Source organism: Macrosteles quadrilineatus, unplaced genomic scaffold, assembly GCF_028750875.1.
Source record: "Macrosteles quadrilineatus isolate MER2022 unplaced genomic scaffold, UCM_ALF_1.0 Scaffold_3__2_contigs__length_128488019, whole genome shotgun sequence".
NCBI classification, from domain to species: Eukaryota; Metazoa; Arthropoda; class Insecta; order Hemiptera; family Cicadellidae; genus Macrosteles; species Macrosteles quadrilineatus.
In genome coordinates, this window is record NW_026542596.1 from 127,120,864 (window position 1) to 127,139,561 (window position 18,698).

General features: G+C 35.7%; 2 protein-coding genes across 2 annotated transcripts; both read right to left on the reverse strand.

The window, feature by feature from the left end:
- Nucleotides 1-214: 214 nt before the first annotated feature.
- On the reverse strand, nt 215-11,661 carry LOC128989548 (uncharacterized). Its single transcript, XM_054411447.1, has 4 exons — nt 11,488-11,661; nt 3,696-3,818; nt 2,203-2,444; nt 215-614 (listed from the first exon to the last, which is right to left on the reverse strand). The coding sequence occupies exons 1-4, from the start codon at nt 11,596-11,598 to the stop codon at nt 215-217; spliced, it is 876 nt and encodes a 291-aa protein (XP_054267422.1). The 5' UTR covers nt 11,599-11,661.
- Nucleotides 11,662-11,917: 256 nt separating this feature from the next.
- LOC128989550 (WD repeat-containing protein 54-like) lies at nt 11,918-17,306 on the reverse strand. Its single transcript, XM_054411448.1, has 6 exons — nt 17,187-17,306; nt 16,116-16,214; nt 15,171-15,357; nt 14,716-14,950; nt 13,283-13,517; nt 11,918-12,049 (listed from the first exon to the last, which is right to left on the reverse strand). Exons 1-6 carry the CDS (start codon nt 17,304-17,306, stop codon nt 11,918-11,920), a joined length of 1,008 nt encoding a protein of 335 aa, XP_054267423.1.
- Between the last annotated feature and the right edge of the window lie 1,392 nt (nt 17,307-18,698).

The following is an 18,698-nucleotide window of genomic DNA, read 5'->3' on the forward strand; positions in this document are numbered from 1 at the left end:
TGGGATACCTACATTGATTTAGAACTGTAATTCAGTCTTACATTACCGATATGTACATGAGCTGAGGGGCTAAAAACGTGACATATAAGACATGAGACATTTAAGATCAATTTATTTCCTTTAGAACTTATACTACACAAGTCATTGGAAAACGTCTAATTCTAGTACCGGTACATTATAAAATATACATACGTGGATTCCAAATATTCACATACTATCCTGCCTGTACTCCAATCCAGTGAACCGTACAAATATGTTCAAAGTGGAGTTTTTCAAATAGATTTCTAGACATATTATTGTTTTCTTCAATAATGGCAAAAGGATCAATTCCTTTGAGAACAGCTTGTTTTCCCATAGTTTTTACCAACGCTGCAGCATATCCTTGTCTTCGATACTCCGGATGAACATACAACATGCCTATCCCCCCATAATGCTGTTCCACTGACCATCCTACATAACTGTGGTTTTTGCCAATTCTGAGACCAAGACCACCGTTCAGTGTAAGACTATCTCTGACTATTACTTCAGTTCCTGGTCCAGAATATCCCCAGTATCTGTGGATTTGTTGTGTGTGGTTTCCATCCAAAGAACATAGAGTTATCTGGGGTGGCAGTCTGAAAAACCAATTTTAATGAAAGCACATATCTAATGAATGGTTTAGGTAATTAACTTACACTGCCCATGTTGGGTTCCTGCATTTTCCTCACGGTATAATCATCAAGCAAGAACAAATAACACCTTTTGTTGCCTGTGTCCTCGAGGTAGGCCTTGTAGTTTCTAGTTCATCCCTAAAGTTAACCATCTTAAGAACGTAGGCAACAAAAAAGTTAAATAATAGAACCCCCGCAACAAACCTGCTGACTAAGCAAATTTCCATTTACCTGATTTGATTTTCACTTAAATCTATTCAAACAACATTAGGTTTAATGAGTACCTAGGTTTGCTTTACACAGAGGGTAATAAAGAGCGTTTTTTGTGAAATATTAATAGCTTAGTATATATATATATATATATATATATATATATATATATATATACTAGCTGACCCGGCGAACTTCGTATCGCCTAAGTTATAGGTTTCCCCTAAGACAGACCGATGGAAAGAAAGTACCGTTACGTTTAATTTTCAAGATGATCTCGTTCGCATCGCTCAATCACGTCCTGGTTGAAGTTCGTTCGCTACGCTCACTCACCTTTGGGTTGGAGCTCGTTCGCTGCGCTCACTTGCCTTTAGGTTGGAGCTCGTTCGCTACGCTAACTCGCCTCCAGGTTAGCTCGTTCGCTACGCTCACTCGCCTCCAGGTTGAAGTTCGTTCGCTACGCTCACTCACCTTTTGGTTGCAAATTAGCTGTTGTCATAAATGTAAAAGAAATAATAGTGCTGCACCCTGTTGGTAATCCTTGTAACTTTAATGCTATTGAACATCATAGAACAGAACCAACTTGTTTAATTGAAACAGCTGTTAAGATTCATTAATTCCATTTCTCATAAGGTTAACATGGGAAACTCCAGAGCCACTGGGGTGGAGCCCTTTTAAGAATTTCGAAACGGGAAATAGTTTACGTCCGATTCGCATACCTACAGAATTTACACACCAAATTTCATACCGATCGGTGAAGTCGTTCCGGAGGAGTTTGCAGACAAACACTGTGACACGAGAATTTTATATATTAGATATATAAATTTGACAAGTTTGATCAAAATACATACTGTACCTATAAACAAGCAAACTATAACAGTTTTTACTTATTCTTTGCCATAAGAATAACATAGAAATTTTAAATTTAACATTTTTTGGAATTTTCTCCATAGCCAATAACAAGACAAAAACACTTCTATTTACTAAATTAATTATTTTTTAAGCTCTTCAAAATAGTCAAGAGAAATTTAGAAAATCTTTACGTTTTGAGGGTCAAGAATGGGAAAAATCTATTTTTACCCCATAGCCTAATCATATGAACTTCACTCTCAAATACCATTCTGTGAGTACTGTTTGAACCGTTAAAACTTTTGCTCCAGAATGGGACAAAGCCATAGCTACTTTACATTATGAATCTCAAAGCACATTCTTGGTAATATTCAATAAGCGGTGGAGGAATTCCTCAGACAATATAGTAAAAAACATTATCTACAATAATAGTTTTGTAGCATACAACTTCTATCTTCTTAAAAAGACTGTCCAAACCTACTTATGAACTTACGACTCGTTCAAACTCCTCACTCTGGTTGGAGGCATCCAGACTTGGAAGCATTTGTCATTTTTTATCACTCTTAGACCTTTTTCTTGAATAATTTCTTGTAAGCCTGGAACAAGTCTTTCATGTATTGCTTCGAAAATCAAAAGTTGATCCCAATGTAGGACATTAGTATGTTTAATGGCTTTATGAATACTCTTGCAGCTCACTTCATCCAGACAGTGGTATTGGACAAAAGTATGACCATCCTAAAATAGCATAATTTATTATTCCAGTTGTATACAAGGTCTGAACTTCTATAAAAAAATGTTGACAATTTTAATTTTTTGTCATGAGTCACAATATTAAACATTTGAATATGTTAACAGGCATATTAAAATGTTAGGTAACTTAATCTTTTGAGCCCCAAAAATTATTGATCGATTTAATCATACATATTCATATACCTTTTCAATTACCTTACAATTTTTTTAAATATTATAAACACAAAAACCTATACCAATAACAACAATTTTTGAACGGGTTAGTCTACTCAGTAATGGTCAGTAAAATCATAGACAACTATTACTTATTTAATACGCAAGCATGTTTTTTGTGACAATTACTCCTCCGAAACTACTGAACCGATTGACATGTTTTTGGTGCCATTGGAAAGAGCGTAACCTGCGTAACTTGAAGTTGTGCAGGAAACTTTCTTTTTAGGGAAATAATTAGAGAGTGAGGCCCTGGGGACCTTTAAAGTTTCGTATTTCTCCATAAGATTAACATGGGAAATATAAATTGTTATGAAACTCCAGCTGTTGTCAGAAGTTAAAAGTGAGAAGGAGAGCATATGTTAATTCTAAACATTCAATAAGTTTGCTAATACAGTTTGCGACAAACATTTACTGACTTGGTTGAAATGAAATATTTACTATTTGAATTTGGATTAGCGTAAATATTACAATGGAAAAAAGCGAGAGAGCCTGGATAAATTGATATATTCTGTTATGTACATCTTGAGTCTTTCCATAATCTTTTGGTCGAATCTTTTAAAGTCATCAGAAATTATGACCGTTATTCCTTTTAAAATAACGCCTCTAATACTTAGCAATTGCTCGAATTCGAGCAACAGAGACACTAGTAGAACTAAATATAGACCGAAAGCAGTTCTGTGAATAGCATAAGTTCTGGCGTCCACCGCTTGGAGTGTCGTGTAGTTACGGCACACACGCTACTTAACTACACGACACTCCAAGCGGTGGATGCCAGAACTTATGCTAACCGCAGCACTGCTGTGGGTGTATATTTAATTCTATTTGTCTATCGTAAAATGTAGCAAAATTATTGATTTGATGTTAAACTAAAAATCTGTGCATATAATCAATATTTACTCAAGTTGTTCACTGTTTATTTCACCTTCTGTGGGTCTTTCACAAAGAAATATCTCATGATTACTGTGTACCTATTTATCAGGCCAACAGAGAAGACGGTAATTATAATTTTTTCCCAAACAATACCTTGAACTTGACAACAGCCATAACACTCTTGGTGCTTGAACCCACATCAGGACAGTAAAAGTTGAACTCTCCATTCCAGTGTTGCTTAGTCCAGTTTACAAAGTTAAGCAAAAAATAGTATGTCTAAAACAGATGATTGTTAAGATTACGCCATGGAACCAGTAATAACACTATTTTAAGTCATATTTGTATAAAAGCTTTACAACTTGGCCGTCCTTCCATTCTCGTTCCATGTAGGCCTAACGTAAAGGTTTTCTAAAAACACCATATCAAGGAGTAGCCCAACAAGTTTTAATCAGTAGCAGTTTCATCAGCTTATTAGTTAATACTATTGCTTGGTAATCAATAATAAATAATTGACGATTCTCTTTAGAATCGCAATGAAAGCTCAAAGTGCAGTGTGTAGAGTAGTTCATTGAAACCAAGTATCATGTTGTTGTTCAACAGAGATTTTGACCAAGATACAGTAGGAATCCTCCTTTTTGGTACTATAAGTTTATGAACAGCGGCAGTTTGGATCACAAGAAGTTTAATGGTCGAGCCCAGCAATGAAGATTGTGATGATTGTGAACAGTTAAAAAAAAAGTCTATGAGATGCGCATCACGTGAATTAAACACAAAACACCCTACCATACACCAAATCTTAAATTTACTTACATTCCGTGCTTACAAACTTCAAATTTCAAACTTCAACAGAAATAAATTGTCTTATTTTAGGTTGTGTTTGATCCAAACTGGAATACAGACTTGATTATCCGCCAGCAAATAATGGAAAACACATTGAAAGTTGAGTAAATTCCTTACTATGTACCAAAACACTTGAAATGATTTCCTAGTCTTTGATGGTTATTTCTTAGCCTTTAAGTGAGAAAATTAAGTATGATGGTGGTTTAAAAGTTGCAAACGTTTTTTATAAACACCCTGTAATAGTCAAATTCAAATTCAAATTCACTTTATTGTCACATAAAAACATTTGTACATAGCAAAGCTATTAAACTGGTGACATTGTCAATTCAATATAAACCTAAAAATACAATTAAGTTACAGAACATTTTTGTCTGACTCTAAAACAACGATTACATATAACAATGCTGCTTAATTTTGTAAAAAGTCACTTACAGAGTAAAATACTTGGTTTAAAAGATAACTTTTTAGAGTATTCTTAAAACTCTTTAAACGGATTTGGCTTTTAATGTTTGTCGGTAGATTATTAAAGAACTTCAAACCCATGTAACTAGGGCCCTTTTCATAGATTGTTAAGTTATGTATTCGGTATTGAAAATTGTCTTTGCACCTTGTGTTGTATGCATGTAAATGCTGCTGTCCACAAAGAAGATCAAAATTCTTCTGAATGAACAGTAAGCATGAATATATATAGAGAGAGGGAAGGCTCAATAATCCTAACTGTTTAAAGATTGGCTTGCATGAGACTCGTGGCCGCGAAAATGTCATAATGCGAACAATTCTTTTTTGAAACTTGAATATTTTTTTCCAGTCAGCTGATGAACCCCATAGCTCAATTCCATATTTCATAATGGAATAAAAATAGGCAAAACAAACCATTAATCTAGTTTCCAAATCAGTTCTATCCCTTAACACAAGCATTTGGAAACAAGAAGAATTCAGTTTATTACCGAGTATTGTTATGTATTTTTTCCAGTTTAAATTTTGGTCAATTGTTAATCCCAAAAATTTATTCTGTATTTTAGATGTAATTTCAGTATTTAAAAATTCAACTGCAAATGTTGTAGGGTCATTACTTTGTGCTGTTTGAAATTTCATTAGATTTGTTTTTTCACAATTTAGTTTTAGTCCATTAGTACGAAACCATACTTCAAGTTCCTCCATAGCATTGACAGTAAGTATTTTAAGCTCATGTACACTTTGAGCCTTAAGCAGGGCAGTGGTGTCATCTGCATATAAAATGAGGTTTGTATTAATGTTGCCATCAAGATCATTTATATAAATTAAGAACAATATTGGGCCCAGGATTGAACCCTGGGGAACACCAACTGAAATCTTTTGCCAATCTGATTGAAATTTTAATGAATCTCTTTCTATTACAACTCGTTGCTTACGGTTACTTAAGTATGAACAAAGCCAAGAAATTGCAGTTTTTGAGAAATTATATTTTTTTAACTTTTCTAATAGAATCTCATGCAATACACAATCAAAAGCCTTAGATAGATCACAGAAAATACCAGATACCCTCTGTGATCCATCCAAGGCCTCCAAGATGTGCTCTACCAATTCAGTAATTGCCATTGAAGTATTCCTGCCAGATCTAAACCCATATTGACTGCTGGAAAAAATATGATTTGATTCAAAAAATGCTACAATTTGTTTACAAACTATTTTTTCAAAAACCTTAGATAAAACTGGCAGTATTGACACTGGTCGATAATTATCTGGGTTATTGACTCCACCTTTTTTAAAAATTGGTTTTATTACTGCATATTTCATCTGGTCAGGGAAGATTCCCTCAGTTAGAGATTGGTTGACTAATTTACATAGAGGTTTGGCAATTATGTCTACATTGTCCTTTATGAGGTCTACTGAGATTTCATCCCATCCAACAGACTTCTTATTTTTAATTGAACGTATAACATCTTTTACTTCTTTCATTGATACACAACTGAAACAAAAAACTGGCAAAGAAGGTGGCAAAACCCTGTCAAGGAAACCAAGGGCATCTTCAACACAAGGCACAATATTTAATGAATTGGTTGATTGTAAAAATTTAATATTTAAAACGTTAGCAATTTCAGACCCTGATGTCACTTCCTTGTCGTTAACTATCAAGTTTGGAAAATTCTGACATTTTTCAATGTTGCCAAGCTCCGTTTTTACAATATTCCATGCTGCTTTGGATTTGTCTGTAGCATTGCTTATTTTAAGCCGGTTACTTAATAGTTTAGCTGCCTTACATACAGATTTAAATATTTTCTTATATTTTTTTACATAATCCAAAAATAACGGATCCACAGATGTTTTTGCTAACTGATGTAGTTGTCTCTTATGTATACTAGATGTTTTAATACCCACAGTTATCCAATCATTTTTATTTTTACTATCCCTCCTTAATTTTTGTTGTATATTTTTTAAGGGAAAGGCTTCATTAAACACTCCAACAAACTTAGCATAAAAGTTATTGAAATTCACTTGGAATGTTTCGTTACTGACAAGATTCCAATCTATATTTTGTAAAGAGTGTCTAAATAAACTGCGGTTTCTACTTGAAAAAGATCTCTTAAGAACACCTTTGGCATTTTTATCTGTGTTCTTGTGTTCATTGACAACAGAAGTGATATTAATGAAAAGTGCTCTGTGATCTGAAATCCCTAGTTCTACATTAAGTATTTCATGAAAGGTGTGTTGAAAAAAATTGTTTGCTAAAATATTATCGATACAGGTTTTACTGTTACCAGCAATTCTTGTGGGGGTGCAAAAATTGATAACAAATCCATAACAAGTGATGAGGTTTAAAAAATCTGATTTGAGTTGTTGGTGTTTTGTGGAGTCTAATACATCAATATTAAAATCAGCAGAGATAAAAATATGCTTAATTTTTGATTCTTTATACAGAACAGTCAGAAATTGGTCTAATTTACTTAAAAATAAAGGTACATTACTCCTATCAGGGATCCTGTAAAGAGAGACAATAATCAAGTTTTGCTTTGGAACCTCAATAGAAGAAGATTCAAATACTAAATCCTGATTGAATACCTCCAAATCTTCCCTTTCTTTAAAATCAATATAATCTTTCAATATTATACATGATCCTCCCTTTACATGGTTCTTTCTATAATATGCTGCACCTAATTTATATCCAGGAATGGAGTTCAAAACAAATCCCTGCTCTTCCTTTAACCAATGTTCATTTAGACACAAAAAATTGATTGATGAATTATGTAATAGTATTTTTAAATCGTCTAATTTATCAATAAACCCCCCTTGAATATTCAAGTGAGCCAGCCATGAACTCCCTTTACTTTTGAGACGGCTCAAGCTTAAAAAGTTAACATCTTCTGAAATAATTTCTTTTCTTATTTCATGATTTGTTAGATTTGCAGGGATCTGTTCTGACTCCCCATTGGCCATACCTCCTAAAGTAGTGTTGTATTCTATACTGGATACAATTTCGGTTGTCTTTTCCTTAAAAAATAATGTCCTTTAGGAGAGTCGTTTTTGGACATCCTTGGAGTAGATGAAGAAGGCTGAAGAGTGAGTGCAGACTGTATGACACATCCCTCTGATTGGTTGAGCATCTGGTCTTGAACAGTAATCAGTCTCTTTTTCATTTCTTCCATCTCACTTCTATCAGGTGTTTCAAATCCGCAGAAGCCTGTTTCAGGTGAATTTACTTCAGAGGTCCTGTTGTGTACTTCAGTTTGCTGAGGTTGATTAGCATCATTGGTATTGTTTCCAGAGTTCACAGATTCTAGAGTATTTTTATTGGTACCGGAAATGATCTTCTTCTGAGATTGAATCTGCCCGTCCTTTGTTGAACTGTCAGAAATTAGATCGTCTGTTTTTTTCATCTCCCATTCAGGTACTCCCCTACAGTTAAATTGGTAAATGTTGATAGTCACATCTAGGTCTTGAAAGGTTCTGCTGATGATATTTTTTACAGTGCTCCATTTAAGTCCATCAAGTCCACAACCAATCCTTGGCATTGCCAGCTTAGAAACATTAAACTCCTGGCATTTAGCCTTTAGACATCTCAGTGAGCTTTGCAAGGTCTCGTAAGTTGGTTTTCCATAGGTGCAATCTTTTGTTACCAAGTAAAATATGTAACGCCCATCAACATTTAAAGATGCACAGCCCCCTACATTTACATTCTGGGACTTGAGCTCTGTTACTCCATCAAACTTGCTCTTGAACCTAGCAGCAATTCCTTTTTTCATTCCAAAATCCCTTGCGACACAATGGGCAAAAGCCTGGTCCATCGGGGCCTCAAACAGATCAGAATGAACTTCATTGATACATTTCTTTGGGAATTGGTTAACATGAAGTGTTGTGCTCCTGACTTCTTTATGAGAGTTTTTCGTAGCTCTTGCATCACTGTTAATCATGTCATAGTTTGTTTTTATGTATTTGCTAATTCTATATTTACCCTTGCTGTTCAGATGAACTCCATCTTTGTAGTAATACTTAGCAGAGAACAACGATCCATTGATGAAATATACATTTTTGTTTTGTTGAGCTACATCATTTAAGAAGATGTTATAATTCAAAATGTCATTATTAATCCTATGGGAAAGAGGAATGTCTTTGCGGAACGGTAAGCTGATTAAAAACAGAGGTGTTTTCACACTAGCCACCTTAGTTTTTATTCCTGGATACAATGGTTTTACATCGCCACTATATATATCATTAGCTCCAGCAAATAAAACAGTTAAATGGTTATTTCCCCAGGTATGATGATTCTTGGTCAGCTGATCAAATTTTGCATTGGGGAAGGTGGATCCACGTATTTGGAAATTACTAGAAAATGTTTCTATGAGCCGTTCTGCAATACCTCTAGCATGGCTGTCTCCTATGACTTCAACTTTTAGAGATTTCAGTTGTTTTATGTCATTATTTGGAAAGTTTGATTTGGGGTTTGAGGTTGCATCACAACTGATTGAGGCAACATTTGGATCACATTCTTTATCGTTTGACTGGGTACTTTGTAGCTCACCTTGTGTCAACGTTAACAGTGGTTCAAATCTATTTTGCGTTGAAATAACCGTTGGTTCGTGTAGTTGATGTTTGTCACTTCTCATCTTAAGTTTTCGTTTAGCAATTGAATAGACTTGTTCACTAGGTATTCTAGTTTTTTGAGAATCTTCATCAATTAGCTCAGTATTATGTTGTTCCTTTTGTTTGAGTGACATACTTTTTACAACTGAATTTTCCACAACACCAATGCTATCAATAGCTGTAGTTATTCTGTCATATTTTAAAATGTTTTCAATCACTAAATGTGCATTCACAAGTGAACTAAGACCACATTCAAACGAGTTTGGTTGTTGCTTGCATGGGAATTCTTCAACATTATTATCAGCAAACCCCAAGTTTTTGGCGACTCTGAGAGCAGCGTCCCTGTTATTTCCTCGAACTGAATCCCAGTGGTACGCTTTGTTGGTCTGACGATCACAAGTCAGTAAACTCCAATGAGAACCTGAATCAGGTGTAGTTACGTCTACGCTGTTATTTATGCATAGCAAGATAAAGCGTTTGGATGAAAATGATAAGAGCTCAAGCTGGCTTTGTATGTCCTTTGTAGCTCCAACTTTGAGAAGTTGCGTTATCGCAGGACCAAGCACAAGAATGTCTAATCGGCCATTAGTACTGTTTTGAAGTGAATTAAAATATACCTGCATTATGTCATCTGTAAACCATAGATCAACATCTTTCACAGGCTGCTTGAGTTGTTTCTTTTGAAATGTAAGTTTGGATTTGAGATCGGCGTTTTCCTCTTTTTGTTTATAAATTATATCATTTTTTTCATGTAAAGCAGTTTGCAATTCATTATATTGTGATGATAGTCGTTGCTTTTCATTTTTATGCTCGTTTACCTGTTGCTGTAGTTTTGATAATTGCATCTTCAGTTCATCTATTTCCTCATTCGCAGAGTCTTGAATCTTAAAAGACTTGTTCATATCTTCAGACCTCATCTCCTTTTCTTTTTTTAAAATATTTTGAAGATTATCCAACTCCACTTTTAATTTACAATTATCATAAGAAACTTCTTTTCCATTTCTGTGCATCATATTCATTTTTAAAATTAACTGTGTCAGATTTGTCAATAAAGGTGTATCTTTTACTTCATCATAGTTTGCAACAATGGTAGTGATGTCCTTATAAAGAGATGATAATATAAGTTCAGATTCTTCATCCAGATCAGTAACATTGTACAGACAGGAGTCATCAGTCAATAATACAGATTTGTCATATAGTATGAAACGATTTACAATAAAGCACAATTTGTTAATTAGGAAAAGTTTGAAAAACAAATAACTCTACTTTACTTGTAGTTAGGAACAATGAATTATAATCTATTGTTGTCAGTTTATGTAGTCCAGTTCAGATAACAGACATGAACTTTGTAGTCTGTAGTTGCCACAACTGATAACATGTAGTTGCCGTGAAGATCAGTTTGTTTTTAATGTTTCTCCAGGAAATAACTACTCTAACCAAACTGACAAATATTTCTTATTTTCTTTTAGTTTTTATGAGTAAAATAATATCTCTTTCAGTTTTCAATTCATTTATATGTGAGTAAAATTATTGTATTTTACACTAACTTTCTTGAAGCAGTACCCATAATGATATTCTGTACAGTTAAATATGAGCTTCAAAACATGTGTTTTTCTACATACTGGAAAGTGAGTACTTTAATTTGTTAATATCAAAGTATTTTCAAAAATAAAATATAAGATTGATTATTCAGTAACTAGAATAGTACTTCACCAATGTCTTTACTGCATCCATGTAACATTTAACTTTGTAATTCACTAGATAAGTTACTTTAAAACACTGACTCCTTAGAAGTTGACTTACTTTGACTTACTTTTTTTAAATGGTGAATATACTTATATTCAATGGTTGAATATAAAATAAAATCAGCAATCTGACACATACTTTCTCCAGTTAGCTTGTTAACAACCTTTATCATGGGAAAGCTGTGGGAGTAACTATGATATTTTATAGGGAAAATCACAAAAGTTAAAATAACTTTTGAACCATATAATTGTTTAAGGAATGGGCGGTTGCACATATTAACTATAAAAACACACATGCTTACGTGAATAGAGTGTGGCCAGTCTTTCTTCAAATTACTTAGTATTGCCGGTAACTCATTGAAGCCCACCTCCTTGAAATGGATTTCAGGATTTGACGAAGCAAGATTTTTCATTAGAATTAAGTTAGGTACCCTACAAAAAGTTGTTTCTGATTTAAAACGATCAACTGCTTAAACACTCACTCAAACTGTTTGGTTGTTATTGTTTGGTGTAAACACACGCACACTCACACACCCCACCACTATCAATGCATCTAGCACTTAACAATCAGATAAAGAGTCTCCAAGTTAAATTAACAATTCAAATTCTAACATATGAAGGGAATCATGAGGAAGGAAGGTTGTTATTTAAATAAATTTTAAACCAGTAAAAAATAAATTATTTAAGATGAATTCAGTGGTTGAACAGAAATGAACATATAGTAGTTAACAATTAACTTTTATAACACTGAACTAGATTGCTATCATAAGATGAGACACAAAACGAGGATCCGTCCTTTGTGAGAAATCTGCCTCCTACAAGAAACGCATCTTCCACTTGAGTGTAAAACTTCTGCTGCATAATCTAAAACAAATTCAATGAATATATTTAGCTGATGGTTACTTTATTGATCCACAGACATACAAAGAGATCTTATTAACAGTTGAGGTAATCTTTAAAGGTTGCCAGGTTCAGGACTAGTGATGTGCGATACGTATCGGAACATGGTGTATCGATACGTGTATCGATTTTTACCCGTATCGGATAAAATATCGTATCGTATTGTTTATTTATAATTAAAAAAAAATTGTAAATATCTCAAATATACAAGCTGCATAGACAAATACAGTACTATGTTACTTACAAGCTTGTAAAGAGGGTTAGTGCTTGTAATCTTACCTCAGAAAAGCCGTTTCCTTCCTGTGTCTTTTTATTTGTATCAAACTCACATACATAACCTCCAAATTCCGGCAAACACTCAAATTGGAAAACATTTTGTTATTGTTTTCCTAGTTTTTACACAGGGATAATAATTAATTGAACCAAAAAGTACTTATAATGATGGTGGGTATGCCACTTAGCCTACACATTAAATAGTATATTATGGATAATGAGGGTCCCCACTTCCATTAATGGTGGCCCTAGTTTTGAGGTTATTTGCAAAACATAGCTGAAAATACATGTTTTATCAGTGTTTTTAGTGATGGTAGAGTAAAATATCAAATTTCCACTACTAGTCTACTTTTGAGGGAAGGAAGGTGGGAAGACAAATTTCTAACCTTAAAAATAAGATTTATATTAATAAATAAACAATACGATATTCGATACGATATTGGCTATAGGTGTATAGATACGGGCATATCGATACACTCCCACGTATTGATACAAAATATCGATATTTTGCGGTCCTTGTATCGATATCTGTATTGATACGTATCGATACGCACATCACTATTCAGGACTCAAAGTTACCAGTTATTTGTTTTGAGCAATAATTGCTAATGCTAATTTTAATTACCGTAACAATCTATGTTCTCATAATACAATGAAGTTTATGGTTAGGTAATAATATGGTTGGATAGCTTAGTGGTTAAACTCCTCTAACAATCTAAAGTTCGCTGGTTCAAACCCGGACGCAGCTTTTCCTGTACACTGGGCTTTAAATAAATGATCCTGACTGAACCAGCTGATCTTAGTCAGTAACAAAGCTACACAATACAAGTATCTGACAACATTCATCCTTCACTCATATTTTGGTTAAAATTCACACCTATGTGGCGTCCTCATCTCAAATAATTGATAGTTTTTTCAACATACCGGTTGATCTCCTCCTTTAATCTCCCAGATTCGGATGAAGGAATCCTCGGACACGGAGAGAGCTAGGTTCGCATTGGTAGCAACGTCGATTGCTGTGAGCCAGCGAGCGTGGGCCGCCACCTCACACATCAATACAGGCTTGTGTGTTGGAGACACACTGAACAACCTGAGGTGGCCTGAACCATACCCAGCCAACAACAACTGCTGGTGTAGCCGCAAACTGGTACAGGCTGATCTGCAATCAGGAATACAGCAGTTATTACAGTTGCTTAGTTGCTGATGGCTGAGGTTACAGCACATAGAAAGGGATATTTTGTTCTGAAGGGCCAATGTTACAATCACGCTCAGAGCGTTACAACGTGTTCAGAGGAAAAATTGGATTTGGTTGTATTTGTTCAATACTAGACACAGGGTTAGACTTCTAAGATGAATAAAAATACAGTACAGACTCACTAACTCGACACCCGGTAAATCAATAGTCTTTCTGTGTAAAATGGCCACCAATGAGACTGGATTCTCATGGTTGACCAAATTGTACATTGAGACAACCACAAATGGCGTCCCTAGAAAAGTAGTAAGGCTCGTTATATGAATAAACAAAATTATTCCCCCCCCCTTTTTTTGCGGCATCATACATCACTCTTCTATTTTGTTGTTTCTACTTTTCCATCAGACTATTATTAATCACTCTTTGTAATGTATTTGTTAAGTTTATATCACCTGAGGACTGGATTAGATTTTGAATCCCAAAACGTTGTGTTTTGTATTTTACTATTGTGATGTCCGCAATAACCTTTAACCAATATCACAAATTGTTCAAAGTTAAAACTATTAACCCTTCACGTTCACGGACGGGTGACGGATATATCTGCCTAAGTCTTTGGCAATAAAGGACGGCTGGCGGATATATCCACTTATGGTTTTAGATGTTGCGGACGGGAAGCGGATATATCCGCCTTCTCTTCAGACAGACTGGCAGGTGCTTGAGCGTAACCAGATGTTTCGCGGTACCAAGGCGCCACTTTCCTGCTCTCTCCCGCACTCCCCTCTCTCTCCCGCGCCACCCCCTCTCCCGCACACTAGCCACCTCTCCTACGCTCCCCCCTCGATGTTTCGCGCTCAACACTACGTTGTCTTTATTTATTGTTTACATATTGTTCTTTGTTTATTGTCTAACGTTGTCATGGTCATATCTTCAAAGACGGGTGGGGGATACATCCGCTGCTTTTCTACTCATCCGCAGACAGGTAGCGGGTATATTCGCATAGCTAAAACAAGTAAAACATTATTTCGATAGTATGAAGTGTTCCATTGTGTTTATTTTATGTATACTTATATAACAAAACACAAATAAGGTAAATTAATTTTTATTTTTGCCTATAATTTTTTCCTGTTCTATGTCACGATTTCGCCTGTCTGGGAAGGGCATTTACATAATGGTGATAAGTTTGACCAACCCGTAGTCAGGCAGGCTGTAAGACTTGAGAAGCTCCTCGCCAGTGAGGTTCCACAGGACGACAGCTCCCCCCTCGTCAGCTGATGCCAACAGGTCACTGGACGCTGCCAGGTCTGTGATGGCCTCTACGTGCTCCTGCTTGCGATCCACAAATACAACCTCCCAGTCCTCCCCCAGCACACCAAACACTCTCACACTGCCTGTAGCATTTCCTACGACATAATAACTGTTGTAATAGCACCTCAAACCTCCTGATTTCAGATGTTTTGTTGATTGAGAAAAATCACCAAGTCAACAGCAGAAATTGATGGCCACGCAAGAAAAGTAATTGCAAAAGCTGTGTTACTTGCAATACAATTTTCATCTTTAACTGCAATGAAATATATTGGAAAATTTTTCATAAATATAAAGTTGTCAATTGAAATAGTTTACCAACACAGAGGAATTCATCTGCGATGATAGCTAGTCCTCGAGCAAATGTTTCACCCGAGTTTGGGACGGAGGCGTCTTCACACGGGTGTGAGAATCTGCACTCGAGACCACTTGGGTCAAATATTTGTAGTCCCTGGGTGGACGTGATTGCTAGTACAGTCTCACCTCCCAGCATGCACCACATCACCTACAATGTCAACACTTACCGGTGAGAGATATTCAAACTAAATGCAGCGACAGATTTACTAGAGCAGATTTACCTCTCCTTTAGTTCAGATGGTTACCCCTGCACTTTGTTTGACAGAAATGACAGAATATACACACCATTTTGTCCATAGCCACATAAATAAACAAAGTCTAACCTGCTTTTCTAGCGCTGTTTAGTTTATTTTTCTTTTTTTGTAGTACAGTAGTTACTTTATTGTTCTTGATTTCTTGATAAATTTTGAACCACAAATAATTTTTATTTTTTAATTCCCAAAACATTTAATTTTGGAATCAATTTCTGATGGTTTTGACTTGTTCCAGTGTGTATGAGGGTCTAAGTACAGGACTGTGCTAATCACTCATTTCAAGTAAAAAACATATAGAGAAAGAATTTCTGAGTTTTTGAGTGAAAAAAACCTGCCTGCTGTGTGAATTACGGGGGTTATGCTTGCCTCTTTTAACCATGCATGTGCTTGTCCACATTGGCCTCTTAGGCCTGTACAATGTAGGCCCTACTCCCTACATGTAATGTATCTATAGCATAGCGAGTGGTGAGCTGGTACAGTACAAGGATGGAATTTACTGATATAGTTAAATTGGTGGAATTTGGATGCAAGATTTTGCTGCCTTAGTTTCACAGTCTGTTAAATTTACCGACTCATCAATGCAATTCTTATATCAACATCTCTAAGCAATATACTATTTAAATGAGTTACCTAATTCAAAGTATGTGCCAACCTGTGTGACCATGGCGCTCTGTCGTTGTGCCGTGTCTGTGCATGGGATGTACTTTGCACTGAGCTCCTCTTCCCCCACCCCTACCATGTTGATGAAACCCTGTAGAATGAATAAACATGTTTGGAGTGTACTTGCTGTGAACCTCTATCTATTCAAAGGTCCAAAAATTGGAATGTTTGAGACCTTAGGGTGGCTCACCCTGCAAATTCTTTTCTTTCGTATTGATATTGGTGGAAAAAGTCCATTGGTGTATCGCCTATACTGAGTCAGGGCCGTCCCTAGGGTTGGCGGCGCCCGGAGCAAACGTGGTAGTGGCGCCCCGTCCCCTTCAGTAATAGTTGCATTCGCATATTTCAATACTATGTTAATACAATAATAGAAGCTTCACGGCGCCCGGGGCAACTTGCCCCGGTTGCCCCTCCCCCCTTTGTATGGCCCTGTACTGAGTGAGCAAAGAATGGTAACCAAATAAAGTATTTCATTTGAGATGCATTCCAAAGCATGGGTGGATTAAATTTTAATGAAATTCATAATGGAAAAAAATATCTTTTAAGTTCTTACAAATATTGTTATCTGATTGGTTAAACGATGGCATAATCCAGTAGCTTTATCACCTGTATTAAGAACTTGAAGACAGTTTTATTTTTGAGGTATGATTCTACATGTCTGGTTTGATCATTCCTTGGTTTAGGGGGAATAGAGCCCTGGGCTACAAAAATTTTCCCCCTCCACCCTATCGAGGGGAAGCAACAGTTGAAAGGGGGGGGGGGGGGTCCGCGACATTTTTTAATTAAGTATGTAAGTAGCTCAAAATGAGTACATAAGCTATTAGGAAAATAAAATACTGCTCAAAATTTGTGAGCTCTTATGTCTTAAGCTCCAAATTGAGATTTTTTTAGAGTGGAATATTACTACATAACAAATAACACATAGGCTACTCTACAAAACCAAAATTTTTGAAATTTTTAGCTTCTAAAAATTGTGCACCCTGGATTAAAGCCTAGTCCATATGGAAAAGTGGGGCGGATGTAATTGTTCAGAATGAGCTGATGTTCATTGAGATATAGTCACCTGGTGAACTACAGCGATGGACTCGGCAGTGGCTCCTCTCCGTAAACAGCTGACTGCTAGGTTGTTGGGGATTGCCGAGGCAGAGGTTAGCAGCTGAAGGGTCTTTTCTTTCGTGTACATGCTGATATGCTGATGCTACCTACAAAAACCATTAAGGTAATTGGATTCTGATGACAGTTGCCATTTGTCATTGGGACTTTTAGTGTTTTTTTATGGGGCAGCACTGGCAGCAGTGATGTAAATATAATAGCATTGTTTGGAAACAGCGTTCCCACTCTGATTTTATAATAATCCTATTTTATTGAAAGGGGACCCAGGTTTGTTTTCCGAGATGATGGGGTCCCACACTTAAACAGTTTACCACTACACCACTAAATTGATAGAGAGTAACAAGACTATACAGATAATATACCGCTTGATTATTAAAAAAGGTTACAAATCTTGTGGTGTTGAATTGGATACCGGTGTACACAATTAAAACTCATGTTTCTTAACATCAAAATTATTTCACTTTGCTCAAATAGTTTTTCAACTGTACTCTCTAATTGGTATAAGAGGCATGAAGGGATCACAATCATTCATCATGTCCCTATAACCTATCATAAACTGCCTGAAGGCATTTATCGGTCATAGCCATCCCTAAGGTCACAACTAACTTGGCAAGCAAACATTGGTGCTAGTGTTTTCCCATTCATTGTTGTTAGTTTTGCATACATCAAAAGTGAACAATATTTGTTATTCGCAAAACTAAAGAAAATCTAACAGTTTCTCGGAAAACAACACATGTGTGTAGACGTCTACTCTAATCGGTGAATAGCAAGGCAACTAGATCACAGAAGGTCAAATATTTTGTGCTGGACGCTTCGTGTCAGGAGCTGTTGTGTAAATTATAGTTTATATAAGTTCAATTTCTTGGAGTTTCCAAACTTTATGGTTCAGACAATAGTGGTCCGTTTTGACTTGGCATATTAAGAATAGTCTCATCAGCCAGTAAGGAATTCTCCTTTTGTTAAACAATATCAGTTGGCGGTCACAATTATTAAAAGATGAAACTAATCAAGATTGTTCAGTAGAAGATTAAGGCAAGAACACCCTTTGAATCCCCTAACTCAAATTCTTGGTGCTATCAGAAAACCTCTTGTTAAAAAAATATGGTGTCAAAGAACAACCCCCCTTTTGGATAATGGATATGCAAAAGCTATGTGATTTTACCCCTATGAAGAAGAAAAAACTACCCATGTTTAAAACATCGTCTGGCTTGGTTTAGAATCTTATGCTACTAGTGTACCTGTTGCTCGAATTCAAGCAATTGCGAAGCATTACAGGCGTTATTTTAAATAGAATAACAGTCATAATTTCCGATGACTTTATAAGAGTGGACTCAAAGAATATGGAAATACTCACGATGTGTACAGTTAGACATAATCAAATTTGTTTGTAAATATCTTATCTTTTTTCAAAAGTTTATATTGTTTTTTAGCGTTTTCTACAAATGTTTCCCACTCATAGCCG